This window comes from Neospora caninum, chromosome II (genome assembly GCF_000208865.1).
Source record: "Neospora caninum Liverpool complete genome, chromosome II".
NCBI classification, from domain to species: Eukaryota; Apicomplexa; class Conoidasida; order Eucoccidiorida; family Sarcocystidae; genus Neospora; species Neospora caninum.
Genome location: NC_018387.1, coordinates 1,809,341 through 1,827,657, shown reverse-complemented (window position 1 = coordinate 1,827,657; position 18,317 = coordinate 1,809,341). Strand labels below are relative to the sequence as shown.

General features: G+C 53.2%; 1 protein-coding gene across 1 annotated transcript; it reads right to left on the bottom strand.

Annotated features, from left to right (window-relative positions):
- Positions 1 to 2,484: 2,484 nt before the first annotated feature.
- NCLIV_006540 (DNA-directed RNA polymerase,related) lies at positions 2,485 to 17,316 on the bottom strand (the record flags this gene model as incomplete). Its single annotated transcript, XM_003880164.1, has 24 exons — positions 2,485 to 2,659; positions 3,123 to 3,178; positions 3,805 to 3,969; positions 4,553 to 4,659; positions 5,114 to 5,221; positions 5,581 to 5,659; positions 6,049 to 6,168; positions 6,558 to 6,831; positions 7,036 to 7,160; positions 7,697 to 7,811; positions 8,041 to 8,238; positions 9,016 to 9,402; positions 10,189 to 10,266; positions 10,538 to 10,875; positions 11,686 to 11,814; positions 12,187 to 12,294; positions 12,845 to 12,926; positions 13,213 to 13,295; positions 13,857 to 13,976; positions 14,340 to 14,534; positions 14,967 to 15,237; positions 15,748 to 15,946; positions 16,348 to 16,617; positions 17,001 to 17,316. The coding sequence occupies 24 exons, from the start codon at positions 17,314 to 17,316 to the stop codon at positions 2,485 to 2,487; spliced, it is 4,098 nt and encodes a 1,365-aa protein (XP_003880213.1).
- Positions 17,317 to 18,317: the final 1,001 nt, after the last annotated feature.

Genomic DNA, 18,317 nt, shown 5'->3' with positions numbered 1-18,317 from the left:
ATAGTTGCTGGCAGAGAAAACGCGACGACGCCCCTGCACTATCAGGCGGGAGGCGACAGGTAGAGACAGCTAGAGACGCCACTGGGAGGAAGCCGGAAGAGAGACAGGAGGCGTGCAGCGTCTGTTGTGAGCGGAGTTCTCGGCGAAGAGGCAACCGATACGCAGGGGTGAAGCCGGGGGATCCAAAAAAAAAAACTGGAAGGTGCCATGGAGCGGGAGGACGGGACCGACGTGCGCCGCGGAGACGCGGGCAGCGGGCGCGGAGGCGCGTGAAGAAAGGGAGAGATCATCCGCGTTCGAGGTGCGTGACGGTCTGCGCTGGAGGAGGAGACTTCAAAGATCCCTTGGGAGGCAATGGTAGTAGGGCGGCAGGCAGGCCGACGAGAGAGGGCGAAGCGAGTGCGGTGAAACAGAGAAAGAACCAAAACACACATTCACGTGCATCCAGAAAGAACGCTGGCGCTCCAGGTGGCAGAGTTCGCGCCGCGCTCACTTTTTCGTTGGAAAAGAACTTTTCGTGTGTGCTTTCGTTTCGAAAGGCGCGGCCTCGACGTTGCTTTTACGTTCAAAGCCGGTGTGTATACACATACACTGAGGTGTACGTACACACGCGTGCACGGAGGGAGTGTACATATTCTGTATAGGAAGACAGAGGGAGAAAGTGCATCTGAAGACTTGTGTCGAGGGGCGCACGCCCGGACATTCATTCGCGTGCTGGCTGTCCGGCGTGGGGCGTCTAGCTACCTGTCTTTTGCGTCTCCGACAGGAGGCTGCGTGTCCGTTTTATATAAATTGTTTAGTAAGACGCTGGACCTTTCTGTGCGTGTAGAGCTTGTGTCCTGTCCTGTTTTCGTTCTGTCAATTTCGAGGATTTGAAGGTGACGCATGCATGGAGACATGCTGCTTCGCCCCTTTGTCAATGTTCCGTGCACACTTACATGTCGATGTGTTGACCGTTCTCGGGATTTAAACTTCTGTCAACTTTTCTGTCAATCGAACAAAAACCATTTGAGACGACCAGCTCGTGTCGATCGAACAAGCGATTCATATGTCAACCCGTTTTAATACACACATGTGTATATTTACATATAGTGTGTCAACGCCGGATGAAGGCACCGGTCGAGAGAACTGAGATGTCGCGCTGGAGGTCTAGAGGAAGGGAGCTTCTCGGGACAGGTTTGAGCATCTTTCAATTTCCCTGTGGAAATCCAGGATGGCACGGCGCGCCTTTCCCTCTCCCCTGGTCCAGCGACATTTTCTTGGAATTGTGCTTGGTCGTGTTTCGAGGGGCAAAAGAAAAGAACGATTCGGGTCTGAAGTCACGGCAGACGTTGCATGCACCACCTTGCGCACTCACCAAGGCTTCTCTGTGGGGCAGAATTCTCAGGCTGGCATCGGCACGTCGATACGGAGGCGCTGCTACACTCTGTGGATTCGAACTTCAAATGGTGTCTGACCTGTATGGACCTTACGACCGGAATCGACACGTCAGAGATAGGAAGACGCGTGGATCTCCCGTGAGTCGGATTCTAGCAATGTCCGCTTCGTTGATCATACTTAACTGGGCTGGGTTCCTTTTCGTTTAAGCGGCTTTTGGCTGCGTGGAACGTTCCAAGCTTCTCGGCCCCGCCGTGTTCTCTCTCTGCGTGCGTCGTCTCTCAACGCCTTGTCTCCGCTTGGGCGCTTTCCCTCCGTTTTCCTCCCTCGAGCAGGCTGTCTGGGACGTTCGAGCTAGCCGTACACCGACCTGGCCGTCTCGAGTTCTGCATTTTTCGGGAGTCTCTCTCGTGGAACCCTTGTCCTGACTGCGCGCGTTCGGACGAAAAAACGCGTAACGCGCGTAGAAACACAAGTTTCTTCCGCGTGCGGCGGAGGTATCCGGCGAGGCTCAAGAACGAGGGGGGAGCGGGAGACGTCAAGGAGGAGGAGGGTGACGAAGAGTAAGCGCGCGCGGACGCCTGTCCGTCGGGAGCTCAAAAAAAGGTGGACAGCACCAACCGACCAAACCTTGAGATTTATGCGTTTTGCCTCACATATAAGGCGACAAAAACAGACATGACCAAAAACAGAAATCATGTGCTCCTGAAGCAGAGACGGCGACAAAAAGAAGCCAAGGCGCAGAATGACATTCGGAAACGCATTCGCAGCGGCGCGTGAAAAACTCTTGCAGAATGAATCTATTCGGTGGAAGCTCCCTTTTGGAACCGGCACAGGAGTCCTCGAGGCCCGGTCGCGTTTCTCGTCTTTGTCGCTTTCTCGATCCCCGGTCTTCGAAGCGTCTTGTGCACCCCTCAGACGCCTGTAAGGCGATAGTCCCCTGCGGGCTCTGCCGCAGGCTCGCCGACTGCAAAAACATGCGCGTCTTCACTTTGCTCCTCGCCCTCCTCCCTGGCCATCGATGTGTTCGTCACCGTTTTTCCTCTGGGGATTCTGTTGCCTTCACGGGATCTGAGCGGGAAGGGGGGGGTGTCTCCGAAAGTGTCTCTACTGCGCGCCGCGGCGCTGGGAGGCCTGGCGGACCCCCGCCCAGCCGGTCCGAGGGCCTTCGTTGGGCTCCACGCCTGGAAGGCTTCGCGGCTTCACGTCGACGGGCTCTCCGAACTCTGCGAGTTTCAGGCGAATGGTGACGTTCATCGCCGCCAGTTCGTTCGCGAGATATCTGAAGAGACACAGCCGCGCAGACACACGCAAAACCCTCGCACACCCTGACGCTTCCAGAGCCCCAGAACTCGCGCGAGTCTGCCAATCTTGGCGGGGTCATAACACACACGCATATATATATATATATATATATATATGCGTGTGTAGAGGCATTTGTGCAAGAACCCCCCCCCTACGATCAGGACAAGGCAGGGAGCTCAACGGACTCACATCTGCCATGGAGAAGTTCATGTCCCCCCCCCCCCCTGTGCTGAGAGCGCGGAACCGCTCTGGAAACGAATCCTCAACCCTGGACAGGATCCCGAGCCCAGACGCGGCTTTGGGGCGAAGTGGCGCAGTGCAAGACTTGCCTAAAGACGTAGGGAACGACGATGAGACGGCAAGGCACGTGACAAACTTTGCAGAACGGCACTGTGCGCTTCCCGCCCACTGTCCGTCCTCGAAGGCCTGGAAGGATCGACGGAGTGAGGATGCTGCCGCACGACGGACAGCAAAACGTCTTGTGTGCATCCGAACACTGAATCAAAAGACACAACAGACATAAAGGAACGTTGCGGAAACCCCACGCAGGCGTGGAAAACCCGATCACCGCGACGACACACATCTATATATACATATCTATATGTATATATATATATATATGTAGATGCATGTTTTTGGAATGTCAAGGTATGCACATATATATATATATATATATATATATATTTATATATGTTTGAAGGGAAGCAGAGAGACCTGTGAGTTACAGTGGGGTGTCAGGGGTCACGAACCAGAGCGAAACAAGAAACATAAAAATGTGCGAAAAAATGGTTTAGATAGATGCACCCCTTCTTACGCCCACGCATATCTGTAACCCCCCCCATCTACCCATATGCGTTTGACAAACGTTAACCCTCTCGGTCTGTAGCTCCTTACACAGATACATACATACACATACACGATACACATATGCACATACATGATACATACGTGCATATATATATATATATATATATATATATATATATGGATGCATGCACGTTAGTGTGTAGCTACGGTTGGATATGCACATGCCGCTGTACAGGTCGACACATTAGGCTGGTCGTGGGTGCTCGGCGATTGCGCGGCAGTTTGGCAGAAGGGAGAAGGCTTCAGAGAACGTACATGAAGCAGCCGGTCTTGCAGGAGCGCAGCCGCACCGTGGGAAATCAGGGCATCTCTCTCCATTTCTCCAAAACGGACGCCTCCATGTCTCTTTCTGCCTTTCACAGGCTGATGCGTGAGCGCGTCGACAGGCCCCGTAGCGCGCACTTGGTGTTTGTCCGTAACCTGAAAACAAACGCACGTCAACCCCGTGTAACGACATCCCAACAAACACAGAAAATCCCTTTCCTACTCGCCACGCAGAGAGTCATATATATATATATATATATATATATATACATAGGGATACAGCTGTATGCATTGATGCATGCAGAATAGTGACGCCATCAATGGATACGGACATGTACACATGGGTTTCGCTGGCATTCACCTGCATTAAGTTTAAGGTAAATATACACATAAGTAGATACTGTCTGTATATCGCCACATATGTATATCCATCTATATCTGTACATCTACGTGTGTATATCGTCGTCGAAAAATAGAGTTCCGCACACCCATATCGGCCTGTGTCGCCGCAGACACAGATAAGCATAATGTCTGTGGATTTAAAATAGGCGTTCGATAGGGAGGAGCGCGTGGAAAGAGCGCCGAAAGCCGCCTTCGCATTGTCGTGTCCGTATTGGATTTGGACGGAGAGACGCGAGGCGGGGCTCGGGAGAGTGTCTTTGGGACGTCCGTCTCCTCGTGCATCTAAGCTGATCCTCGGGGATAACCATTTAGGCGCCAACTTCCCAGCTAAACTGACCATATGCCTCAGCCGCTGGTAGTAGATGAGACCGGTGAAAATATGGGCAGTGAGCGGGACGCCGTACACGCCGCTGTAGAGCTCCTCAGTGCCGTAATACTGGTAGCCTGCAGAGAACAAGACGCAAGTGGAAAGAGGAATGGGCGAGTGTCCAGAAAACGGTCGCTGTGTCATACCCGCCATCGACTGGATTTCCTTTCACCAAACGCACAACCTTTCTCGGCTTTTTCGCCAAAGACCCAAAACCGAGGGGAGCACACCTCGCCACAGAGGGAGGTGGTACGACTCAGGGCGTGGGAAAGACGTCCAAAGAAAAAAATCTTGTGCTAAAACGCGACACATCTGCACGTAAAAAACAAGCATATTCGCAGAGGCTGCCGACACGGAGCAGGATGTCAATGACGAGAATGAACAAAAGACACACTCCGCAACAGTGTAGGCAGACATGCAGATATATATATATATATATATATATATATTCGATATACGTATAGAATTAGGTAAATGCGTGAGGCAATGTGTAGATGTACGTAGGCCTTCCAGATGCGCACGCGGGCTCACCTGCACGCATAAGAGCTTTTCCGAAGTAGTCGACAGGCGTCTCGGGTTCGTCTTCAGCCTGCCGCTCTTCTTCAGGAGTCCGGTAGCGCTCGCCGCGTTTCACCCAGCCTGCAGAGAAGGCAGCCAACGAAAAAACCGGCCACACGAGAGAGAAAGTGGAGCAGAAATTCAGACAAAAATCAACGGTCCCGAGACGAACCAAGGTCACACAGAGCACGCGAGCATGAACTTCCCGACCCGGCTCTCGCCAAACACGCTAGCCACATCTAGACACCTATATATTTACACATGGATGAACATGTGAATATATATATATATATATATATATATATAAATATATATACGTACGCGTAGACATATCGTCAATACGCAGATATATATATATATATATATAGTGTATGTGCGTGAGATGAGCTTGAATTCTTTGTAAGTTCCAACGAGTGCTTTCCACTCCACATGAGCCTCACCGTGATAGCCGCCTTGGTCGACCCATTTGTTTTTCCCGTCCGCAGTTTGAGGGGGGAACTCGCGGAAGGGCGTGGCGTCCTGAAAAAGCCGAGAAAAAAGGCGCATGACTCCACCTGTCCCTTTTCGTTCTCGCGCGCGCCTCCCCGTTGGCCCCCCCCCCCCCCCCAAGCTCTGTGCTGCCTCACCCTCCCACTCGCTTCCAAAACTTTGTGAACTTTCGCATTCCCGCACACATTCAGAGTCGCATATATATACATTATATATATACATATATTCCTGCATGTAGACACGTCTTGAGATGTATCGATCGACCGACCGTTTTTCGGGTGACTTATATGCTTCCTGCGGAAAATAGGCGTCCGATCCAGTCCTCGGTGCCTCGTCTCTCGCGTGTCACACTCGCTCCGTAGACTACGAATAAACCGGTCAGTGAGCATTTGAACTGAGAATCGTATGCCAATCGTTACCTGATAGGCGCCGTGGACTGCCGCCGCCTTTCCGGCCATGCTTTCAATCAACATCCCAATGGTCATGCGGCTCGGGAAGCCGTGGGGGTTGAACAGAATGTCGGGCACGAGACCCGATTCCTGAAAACATTCGAAGCAGCCAGAAGCGAACGCGGAGATAAATCAAAGAAGCCGCGCTCAGGCTTCAACAGATGGGTTCTGGACAAGGATGCTCGCCGCAGAGACACACAACGCTCGCCGTCCGCGCCGCGTGGCAGCAAAAAGGCTTCCGTCCTACACAGCGCGAAAGAGGCCTGTGGCGCCGGGGAGGCTTTTGTCCGAATATACGCTGTTTTCGACACCGCGCCAGCCGCGCAGGAGAGCCTTCGCCCCAATAGTCAGAGGCACGACTCTATCGTTTTGCCGTTCGGCTCGGCGCCTTTTTTTGTCCGTTTATGTTTCTGTGTCTGTTTATGTTTCTGTCCGTGTATGTTTCTCTCTGTTTGTTCATTGTTTGTCAGAGGTCTTACCGTGAACGGCATGTCTTCGTGTGGCCACAGCATGGACAAAATGCCTTTCTGTCCGTGACGAGAGGCGAATTTGTCTCCGATGACGGGTTTGCGCACGCAGCGAAGCCGCAGCGAAGCGCGGCAGCCTTTGAGTCCCAGTTTCGCGAGACGCTCGTGGGCAGAGTCTGGGGGCGAAATGTAAGTCACCCCGTCGACGTACGCAGTCTCTCCGTCTTTGTAGGCGTGTTGGATACCGTTGTTCGCAAACGACGACGACGAGGAGGAGGTCTGAACTCTGAAAACGCAGCCAGGGAAGACGACGGGAACGCGTGAAGAGAGAAAACAGAAACGTAAAATGAACTCGAAAAAGAGAGACAGAACTACAGCCGAAAACGGAAGCGATGCAGCCTGAGAGAATGCAACCCGGCAAGCAGAGGAGAGAGAGGAGAAGAGAAAAAAGCAGAGAGGAGGAGAGAAGAGAAACTACATAAGCACTCACCTGCAATACGTGCTCCCTTTGTCGATCTTTGCGCCGATTGCCGGGAAGCCATCAGCGTCCAGAGTCGCATTGTGCTTCCTTCCGAATTCGTTCACATTGCTGAAGGTGTATTGAGAGGCGGCGCCCTGGCGAAAATGCGAGAAAAGACACAAAAGAGACACTACTCGACGCACGCCCACAGCGACGCCTCCGTCCCCGTGCAGGCAGGAAGCATCTCCACATGCGTTTATTGGGAGCTTTGTGGTGTCGATATTTGCACGTGCCTGTTTTGCTCGCGTCCTGTGACTGCATCTGGAACGCATGTCCCTCTTCCGGACGCAAAGAAAAACGCCTGAGCGTGCCAACGCACGCGAGGCCATGTCTCCACACGAAGACGCCATACGGATGGATGTGTAACTTTACATTCCCATCTATATCTATCTATCTATCTGTCTATCTATCTATCTATCTGTCTATATATATACTTGTATGAGCATACACATATATAGAAGCGACTTTACATCGAATTGTACTCATATGTGTATCTACAGAACAACATAAAACACCTCTCTATATCCGTCTGTGCAGATATGCATTCAGACGCATATCTCTATTTATATTTGTGTATGATCTATGTGTGTTGTGTTGGGTGAAAAATTAAAAGGGTTCTGTTGGCGCCTACCGCGCGCGCTGAAGCTGGGGCTGCATCGACGACTTTCGTTTTGTAAACGCAGCCGTGGAAAGCGCCGCGTTCCATGGATCCTTTGTTTAGGATCATGGCGTCTTCCATATCGAAGCTGAGAGGCAAGGACAGACACATGCTCAGAAGACAGACCTTCGCGCGAAATGCCTTCTCTGTCGCCCAAAGCCCCGCTGCTGGTTCGATTCACGGAGACACCGGCGCGGACAGCAGCAGCCAGATGCCACAGGAAAAAGACCGCCCGCAAAAGAAAGGAAAAACAGTGACAATGAAGGCGAGAAAAGAACCGATACCCACGAAAGAGACGAGCAAGCGAGAAGTCTTACCCTGTGTAGCACATGACGGCGACGACAGCGTTGACGCCACTTGGGTAATCATCGAAATCGAAGCGGCGATAATCCTCAGTCCGAACGAGAGGCCGTTGGGGAGTGATGAGGCGATAGGCCTTGTTGTCGTGGCGGTAGGGAACGGAGTGGAAGGGTGTCCCCATCGTTTGCTTCAACATTTGGCACTGATAAATGTTTCTGAAAACAAACAGCGCACGCGACTTCGTTGGGCATTATCCTCGACACACACAGAAGGCCCAGCCGCGCGAACCGTCCTCGCCCAGAACGTGCTGTCCTCTGCCAAATGTGAACCGCCGAGGGACGCGGAGGGAAGAAAAACCGGAACCGCCGGACAGGTGTGCATGCGTGTAGAGACAGGGAGAGACAGCGAGAGAGACGAAGAGAGAGACGAAGAGAGAGACAAGGAGAGAGGCAAAGCGACTCAGAGAGAGAAAGAGACTCAGTGAGAGATATGATCAAGACAGAAGAGAAATGAGAATAGGCATCGAAGAACAAACTATACAGACACGTGCACGGGGTCGGTCTGCCAGCTCAGCGCTACTGCGTTTGAAGTCGATGAGGGAAGTCGACAGGGAAACTCTGTATATGCAAAGGCGTAGACAAGTCTTGATGCATCCTGTCGTGGGGCGGGGCAACGGCAGACCTGCACATGAGGGCGCGGGATCAAACCCCGCATGAAGGAGGTAAGCGTCCCGACAAAGCGACGTCGAGACAGATGCAGAGACGCACCCCCTCCCCCCCTCCGCCCCCCGGCGCGCGTCGGAATTTTCGGCCCTAAACAGACCAGGAAAGCCTTCCCACGTCTCGCCTCGTTTTGCGTCCAAGGCTCACGCAACTTTGCCCGGTACCTGAACTCCTCACGGAGACACAGAGGGGTCAGACCACTTTGCCGCTCTTGCGACTCCGCGTTCGCCCTACAGGGCTCTCTCCGGCCGTCTCGGCTCCGTTCCTCACCTCGGGCTCTGGTTGTGGTGGCTGTAGGGCGTCAGACTGGCGGCAATGCTGAGGAAAGCCGAAGATTTCAACTCCACGTATTCGTAGCGCACAGGCGCGTTGAAGGAGAAGAGAGCGTCGACGCCAGACGCCTCTCGAGCGGCGACGAGAGGGAAACGCTTGGCCTTCGCCGCCGTCTCCTCGCCGTCTTCCGACTCGCCAGCCTGCGCGCCGAGCGAGAGCGCGTGGAAACGCCCCGCTAAGTCGTCCGTCGAGCACGGAGAGGAAGAGACAATCTGCGAGATCACCGGTTCCTGAAGGTGCAAAAGCCGGTCGTTGCGCTTCACGTCGGACGGACGACACGCAATCGCTGCCCACGGCTGCATGAGAGGACCGATGTACTCAATCCTGAAAGCGCGAATGCACATGGTAAGTGGCCACAGAATCGGAACCCAAAACGCTTCACACACAAAGGCACGTGCTCGACCACATCCAGATTGAAAAACGAACACACTGCGACAGCAGTCCAGATGCAAACCTACACACACACATATACATACATATACATATATACATACATATATACATATATACATACATATACATATATACATACATATACATATATATATATATATATACATACATACATACATACATACATACATACATACATACATACATACATACATATACATATATACATACATATACATATATACGTACATATACATATATACGTACATATACATATATACGTACATATACATATATACGTACATATACTTACATACATACATATACTTACATACATACATTTATATATATATATATATATATGCATTTACATAGGTACGATTATCTGTACGTATATGGTTAGATTGATATCGACAGCCTATGACCTGAGATGTGTAGAGTCCGGAGAATCTTGGGGGCCAGCGAGGGAGTCTCCGGAATCAAGGACATACACTCATATCGATACATATATACATGTATAAACATACTTATATATATATATATATATATATATATATATTACTGTAGGGATGATGTAGATTGTTTAGAAAACGGTGTTGTGCGTGAGGGTCTGGGCTGAAGCCGCTTTCTGCATGTGCGTGAGCTGTCCACGACGAGGAAGGTCGAGGGCGTCCGTCCGCATACTGTTTTGTGTGACGAGTTTCACTTGAGTCTCACCTTCCACTTTTGATGTGGCGCACGGGACGCACGAGTCGACCGGGGAAAGTGAAGATGAAGATGCTCTCGAGATTTCCGCTAAACACCGAGCACAAAGGCAGACATGCATGGTCACAACATGAACCTGGGCACTCGCACGCGTCGCGTTCATCGAGACATGTATCTCTCTCGATGCATCCCTCTGCGTGTCGATAGCTATCTCTCACGATCCGATCTCTGTCTATCTGTACCTGACTTTACCAATATGCGCCTATAAAGCTACCTGTTCGGGGTATACAGCGGCCGTTCGTTCAACGACGAGGCGCGCAGCTGAGGGTCGGAGGCGAGTTGCGAGGATTTGTTGACTCACCCACTGTGCGGGAACCCGACGACTTCCCAGTGTTGCTTGAAATCTTCGGCTTCTCTGCTCTTCAAGTCTCGGAACTTTTCGAGCCAGCAAGCAAAGTCTTTTCTGTCCAGGCGACAAACAACTGTGCCGTCCACGACGAGGGGAAAAGTGCCGCAGGACGAGGCCGCAGCAACGAGCGTCTCTTCCTTGCGACCGCCTCCGGGTCCAACCTGCAGCGCAGGCGGCCGAGACGCGTGGCGCACCGACGCGCCGAGGTCGGAAGGCGGCAAGCCTGATATCCCCTCCAAGTCGACGCAAACGCCCTGTTTGTGGAGAAACAGGCGGATGCTGGCGATCGCCTGCATCGGCAGAGAAGGGAGAGAAGAGGAACCGTGGAGAGAGCGACGGAGCAATAGAGACAGAGAGGGGACGGAGCAATAGAGACAGGGAGGGGACGGAGCAATAGAGACAGAGAGGGGACGGAGCAACAGAGACAGAGAGGGGACGGAGCGCGGGAGAAGCAATCAGCGAGAAATGTCGAAGGGAACACAGGGGGGAGACAACAGATAAAGTGGCGAGAGACAGAGTGAAGTGGAAAGCGAGGCCTCGCGACGTTTGTGGGGACTCTTAGTCGCATTGTGACGCGTTGAAGAAACCAAACCGAAAAGGCGCTATCGCGAGAAGAGAGGGGAAAAGGCACAGCCTCGGAGGACGACGAACGCCGACAGCGGGCACGATAGCGAGCGAGACATGTTACTAGAGAGAAAGCTGCAACGACTGGCCGACGAGGAAAGACAAAAACATGAGAACTCCAAAACGCGAGGATCCACACGACGGTCGAAAGAGGAAAGGGACGAGAGAGAAAGGAGGGAGAGGCTAGACGTAGAGTTCCAAAATATGAGGAGGCTGGAGTGAGTCCTCCTGTCTGGTGTGTCTCTTTTCGTGCATTTAAATTTCCTAGTCTCTCGTGTTTCCGTCTCTGCCTCTGCAAATCTCGGATTCCGTCCACCTGTCAGTTTCTCACTTTCCCTCTTGTCCTTTATCCACCCCTGCCTCCCAGGCTTCGCCATAGAGCGGAGGAGCGCCCCGCAGCTTCTGCCTTGTCTCTCTGCGTTTGCGAATCGGCGCGTTGCCGCGTCGTCAGAGTTGTGCGTCTCCTGCCGCCTCACCCTTCGGTCAGGAGGAAGCGCAACCGGCGCTGCAGACTGCGTGAGATGGAGGAGGAGACCGCACGGTGCGCCGTCAGGAGTATGTACAGGACAGAGAAAGCCCCACGTCTCGCCGAGGAGTTTGCGAACCTGTGGACGAAGCGCACGCAGGAAGACACAACGCGGGGTTACCACGGGCGCAGCTGACGCGGAACAAACTCGCAACGAGGGCCCAGAGGGGAAGGAAACAGCGAAACGACGAGGCTGAATCGGACAGACTGTCCAGACGCCGAGCCTTTCGAGGAAGGACGCCGGAGGCGTTCGCGTTACTTTTGTTTTCCTTCTGGCGTCGACATTCGTTTATTGAGCGCTGCCCGCGTATAACGCCTTTTTGACCACGGGAAAGTGTGTGTCCGTCCCTTCCTCGCCTTCCCTTCTGTTCTTCTTTAGACGACATTTTCCGTCGCCGCCCGCACAGGTTGCCGAATCAACAGCCAGAACGAGGTTGCAAGAGAAACTTACAGAAGTCGTCTTCATGGTGGTGAAGAACTGGCCGCGATGCACGGCTCGGAAATGCGACAAGAAACGATGAACGTTCAAGCGATCTGCCGTGACAGTCCATCCGGAGAGCTGCAGGCAGACACCGCAGACCACCGCGCTCAAAATTCAAGATCTAAAAGCAGTCCGCACACGCAAGGGGACACTTTGAGCGGAGACGAAGAGAGCGGGGAAACGTCCCGCACATGCACTTTGGAAATCAAACATCATATATATACATATATCTACCAGCGCGTGTGCGGAGGAGGATCTTGTACGTGAACAGAGAACCGTGCATGTTTACGTGTAAAGCAAGGGGGCAGATGTACACATGCAGATGAGTATGTCTCCAGAACGCCTCTTGACATGTGTGTGTATGCTTGCACGAGACAAACAGACTTGTCTGCATATCCTACGCCTACACAATTATACATATATATATATATATATATATATACAAATACATACATATACATATATATATATATATATATATATATACAAAAACATGTATATATATATATATATATGCATAGTATTCCGATATCCAGATCTGACGGCCGAGGCCCCCATCGCTGTTGTGGGTCTGGGGTATGGTTGTCTACTTTGCGTTTGTCGGGAACGAGAAAAGAGAAACGCGAACCTGTTGAAGGTCGAGCTGGGTCGTCCGGATGTTTCCCGTGGCCATAAAGTAGGAAAGTTTTTGCGCGATTTCTGGGCAGCACCTGAGAAAGAATAGAAAACGGGAAGAGACATCCTCGCCCGGTAGGACACGACACAGGCGGGGACTCGGCGTCAGGTGTCTCCCTCCTGTTCGCTCGCGTTACGGGCGACGGCCCGAACCGGGATCGACAGAGAAGAGAGAGGTCGGCTGAGGGGGAAGGGAGGCGATGAAAAGAGACGGAAATAGAGCAAAAAAGGCGTGCACGTCACTGGAGGGTTTACAGCGGGGCTTTACACGAGAGACGCGGCGAACGAAAAGAAGAGACGAAGGAGAGAAAAGCGGCGCACCTGTCGGTTGCAAGGTCAAAGAATTTATTAGAGTAGATCGCGGAGGTAGGGTCGTTCCCACTGTTCTTCAGCATTCGGATTTCCTGGAAGAAAGTGGAAGGGAAGAAGACGCGAAAACGCGGAAAGAATGCAAAAGTCCCCAGCAAGGAAGGCCGGAGTGGGGATGGGCCAGACCGTGACGGAGTGTAGCCGCGCGACCGAACGCGGCAGATTTCGGTGCATCAGAGACAACGAGTGAGGAGAGAGAGAGAAAGAGAGAGAGGACAGAGAGAAGAGAAAAGGAGAGAGAAAAGAGAGGAAGCATCCCAGAAAAAGAGAATGACTACGGCAGAGGGACGAGAGAGACAAAGAGAGGAAGGGAGAGACAAAGAGAGGAAGGGAGAGACAAAGAGAGGAAGGGAGAGACAAAGAGAGGAAGAGCACAGAGAAAAAGAAAGGACAGAGTGGCAGTGAGCCCAAAGGGAAAACGGCGACACGGAAGGAGACGCGAAACTTCCAAGATGCATGCAAAGACAGGTCGGTACGAAACAGTTCAGTTGGTAGGCCCCCACGTCTCGCGGCCGAGCTGCGCATGGAGGAAGCGAGGGGTGAAACAAAGAGCACTGGCCGCGAGAACGGCGAGGCAACTTTTGTCTTGTTCTCACCTGGAGATAGTGAAGACGGATTTTCGCGAGACAAGAGAAGAGCGCGTCTTTGAGGACAGACGAGAGGATTTGCCCGGGAAGCACGACTTCCTGGTAGGCGAAGGAATCCAAACTCTCCGCCTGCAAACCGCAAGGTGACACACGAGCGACAAAGACATGTGGAGCCGGGAGACTCGCAAACTCAGAGCTCGACGAAGAGAGGGAACGCGAACGAAAGAGAGACAACACAGACGGCCCGAGACATTATAAATCGGCATAAACAACAGCGTGGATAGATTTGATCTGCAGGCACACAAACGGACATGTCCCATTGTGGGTTCACATTCATCTGCTTGCCCAGCTCACTGTGGTTCTCATTGCCCATCCTCACTGTTATCTCATATGCCAGTACATGAAGCAAACATGCATGCCCTATGCATCCACGTGCATACGCCAATATCTACAGATCTATAGATATTGCCGTGTGTAATTGCTGTTGCTTACGGATATTTTTCCTTGCTTCAGGAGACGGAGCTTTTTGTACATGAGGAGGGCCATGTCGAACTTCTCGCTCCAGTTGTCCAAATGCGGCAAGACAAAGTGACGAATGACGTAAGTGCCTGCAGCCTCGTAGCTGCTTCCAGGCCTCAGCAGCCAGGAGACGCCTTTCCAGAAAATCAAACCCAGTTGATGCAGAGGCTGAACAAGGCAAACACGACGCAGGAAGCCAGCGGATGTTCTCTCGACCCCATAAGCACCCCGGCGCCTCCACAGGCCTTCCCTTCCAACGAAGAATGTTCCAGCGGCTGCCTATAAGATAGATATATCTGACTCCCAGTGACGGCGCTCACGCGCGTTCTCTCTGACTTTATTGCACTGCTTCTCCGTCACCCTCGTTCTCCTTCTCTTTGGTGTCCTCCTTCTCTGTTTCCCCCTGGTCTCTCTGAGCTTCCCTTGTCCTCTCTCTGTCTTTGCCTGTTCTCTCTTGTAATTTCTTTTCTCGCTCTTTCGCTCCTGTTCCCTCTTTTTCGGTCTTGGACCGCACATCTCTCGAGCACATCGACGGCAGCTGCGCTTCGGCCCAGACACGCGCCTCTCGCGCTGCGCGGCGAAAACGGCTTCTCTCCGTACCCGATTTTCGAGCACATCTGAGTCAGCAAACGTGGGCTCTTGTCCCCAGATTTGCTCCACAAGCTGGCTGCGGTCAGTAGCCTCCGCCGCGTCGCTCCAACAGCCCTCGAGGAGTTTCGCCTTCAACTGCGCGAGCGACAGGTTGCCAGCGAGACACCGGAGAAGCAGAAAGAACGAACAGAAGTGCTCCTGGCGATTCAACAAAATCCGATACGTACAGCGCCCGTCCTCGGTGTCCAGGAGAATGTTCGAGGTCGAGGTGCCGTCGTACCTGCGCGTAACAAAAAAAATCCCGAGAAACGGCTCAGATCTTGGAGGGTGTTCCCGGATGTCCAAGCTCCACTGGGTTCGCATGGTTGCGATCATTACTGTGGAAAGAGAGAACCAACTGAACGCCACGCCTTTTCGTGTAAAAGAGACAATCAGGGGAATCCGGGATCCTTCGGATAGGTCTGCAGCAGCCACAAAGAAGAGAAAGGTCCGGCGCGGGAACAGCCGGCGATGATGGGGCGAAGCCTAACAGCCTCGCCCCCGCGAACGGTGAGGGACACGCAAGCTCTTTTTTGTCGCGACTAGCTTGGCGGTTCTGAGTGGTTCTCTGATTTTTTCGGCGGAGAAACAGATTTACACAGTCGCGCCGACCCCATAGAGGAGCGCCACCGCAGAGAGAGAGAGACATGCAGAAGCAAGTGCTTCCTTCGAGGCGAACTGCGTTCTGCGCTCCCGTCTCGCGCGCTCGCCTACAGGCTGGGGAGACTCTCCGAGCCTGCCGCGCTCTCACCTCTGACTCCGCAGGAGGACGGCGTAGGGCGTGCAGAAAGCGTCGCGATTTGCAAAGGCGGGGCGTTTCAGCGCAATCGGAAAGTTCGTTCTCTGTTGCACGACAAAGCGAATGACGCGCTCGTTGCCGTTGATGATGAAGTAGCCGCCGCCGTCGTCCACATCCTCCCCAGCGCGCTGCAACTCTTCCGGGCTCATGCCTGTGAAGCAAACACAACATGCAGTCGCCGGGAGCATACATGCAGATTGCGGAGAAATCGCGCCTTGTCTCTCTTCGCCGCCTCGAGGCGGTTTCCCGAAGAGAGACAGAACAAGAGAGAAAAAGGCAGGGAAGAGCGGAGAGAAAAGGGACGGAGAAAAGGAGACGGAGAGAAAGCGAGAGATGAGAGAGAGGATGGAAGAGAGAAAAGAGAAGTGCAACACTGCGGTGCCTAATTTATGGTTCCGCGGAAGCTCCTTCGTCGGCTCCCCCTTGAAAGAGCTTCTCATTCGCCTTCTCCCGCCTCCCTTTCCCCCATTGTTCTTCTCTCCTTTCTTTTTCTCTCTCTTCTCTGCTTTCTTCTTCTCGCTGCGTTTCTGTCACTTGGGGTTCGTGACTCACCTCGCGTGGAGCAGAGCTTGCTGCGCACCATGAGTGGGGCCATGCCGACGACGACGTCCTTCCGCACGGCGCTGCCGTCGCGGTTGTTGCTGCGCACGAAGGCAACTTTCAGCGGAGCACCGTAGGTGATGTGCGCCTCTCGACAGTGGCGAGGCAGCAGGAGCTGGTCTGCGCAGGCGTCGCGAGATTCGCCGAGCTTCGGGGCAGCGCCGGCCGTGTCGAAACGCACAGGAGTTCCCAGAGAAACCGAGGAGATCGCGAGTTTTATGTCTGGAAAGAGAGCAAAGAGACATGCGAGGAGAGAGGCCGGGAAGTGTTTTACGGAGCGAGAAGGCAGAACGAGAAAAAAAAGAAGACCGGAGAGGAGAAATGGAGAGAGGAAAGGAGAGACAGAAGAAGAGAGGAACGGAGAGGCAGAAGAAGTGAGCCGAGCAGGGAAGCCGCGGAGACAGGAGAAACTCGGCGTTTTTGGTCACGCGAGAAGAGATGAAGGAGCAGAAAGGACGAGGACGCGAGAGAGAAGAGACGGCGCGGGACGTACAAAAGTACGCATGCGTGTGGAGGGTCCGTTTCTTGCAGCGCAAACCGGAGCGCCGACGGAGAGAACCGAGAGAGAGACAGGAGAGACGAGGGGAGTGGAAGAGGAGACTCACAGTCGGTGGGCGAGTAGTAAGGATTCGCTTCGTGCTTGTCAGGATCGTAGGTCGGATCGACGTAGACGACAGGCAGATCCTTGACCATTTCCTGCACATACACTTCGGCGAAAGTGTCATAGGAACGGACGTGGGGAAAGACAGCTTGTTGCAGGGTAGCGTTGAAAGCCGCGCGTGGGAGAGGAGACGCGGGCATCGTCGAAGGACGAAAAGGAGACGTTTCAGGCGAGGGGACGTCCTGTTCTACTGTCTCTGCTGCTGGGTCGCCCTCACGCGGACGCCGTTTCTTTCGAGCTCGGTCTTCTTCGCTCCCCATCTTGAAGAGAGTCGGAGAAGGAAGCGAGAAGAGGAACCCGAACACACAGCCTCGAGACAAACGAGAGAGAAGACGGCGAAGAAAGAAACCGAGGGAGAAAAGGGCGAGAGAAAGGAGCGAGAGAAGAGAGAGAGAACAGAGCGAGAGAGAAAAGAGCGAGAGAGAAAAGAGCGAGAGAGAAAAGAGCGAGAGAGAAAAGAGCGAGAGAGAAAAGAGCGAGAGAGAAAAGAGCGAGAGGAGAGAGGAGTGAGGAGTGTGAGGAGAGAGGAGAGACACGGGAGATTATGAGGGGGGAAGGGTGAGGAGAGAGAAGCGTCTCCGTTCTCGCGGGATTGAGAAGCGACCGTGTCTCTCAGTGGCGCTTGAGGGAAAACCACACTTGCGAGGAAGGAGAAGAACAGTGAGAGAAGAAGCGACTTGTCGTTCGCTGGCTTTGAGATTCTGAGGCGAACGCAGAGCGCGCATGGCCGCGGATCTGGAGAAGATGCCTGGCCGAAAGCGCGTGGAAATCGAAAAAGGATCGGCGTTCGAAAGCGAGGTCTGTTTGCTGAGATTTCGCCGCCTCCCACAAGACGCGGAAAGGCGCCTCTCTCTTCGACACTCGACTCAATCAGGGTTGTGTCGATTTCTTGCATGCACAGCTTTTTTCGAGCGCTCAGGCGCTTCGGCGCGCACAGGGAGAGAGAGGCGCGCGGCGACAGAGGGCGTGCCGCGATGAGCAAAATCGCGAGCGTCGATAGAACCTATCTAGAGTGTGTGTATGTCTTTTTTCGCTCTCTCTTCCTCTTCGTGCTTGCACTTTTCCCGCTCTTTCGCTTCTTCCTCTTGTCTCCCGCCTTTTCGCGCGCAGAAACCGCCGAGGTCTTGTGCCATTCCTGGAAAAGAGAATTCATCGGAGAGAGCGAGGAAGGATGTCGGCGGCAACGAATCCGGCCGAGGCACCTGGGCCAGCTCTGTGAAAACTTTTTTCCATCTTCACTCTGCGGCTGCCTCGGATGTTC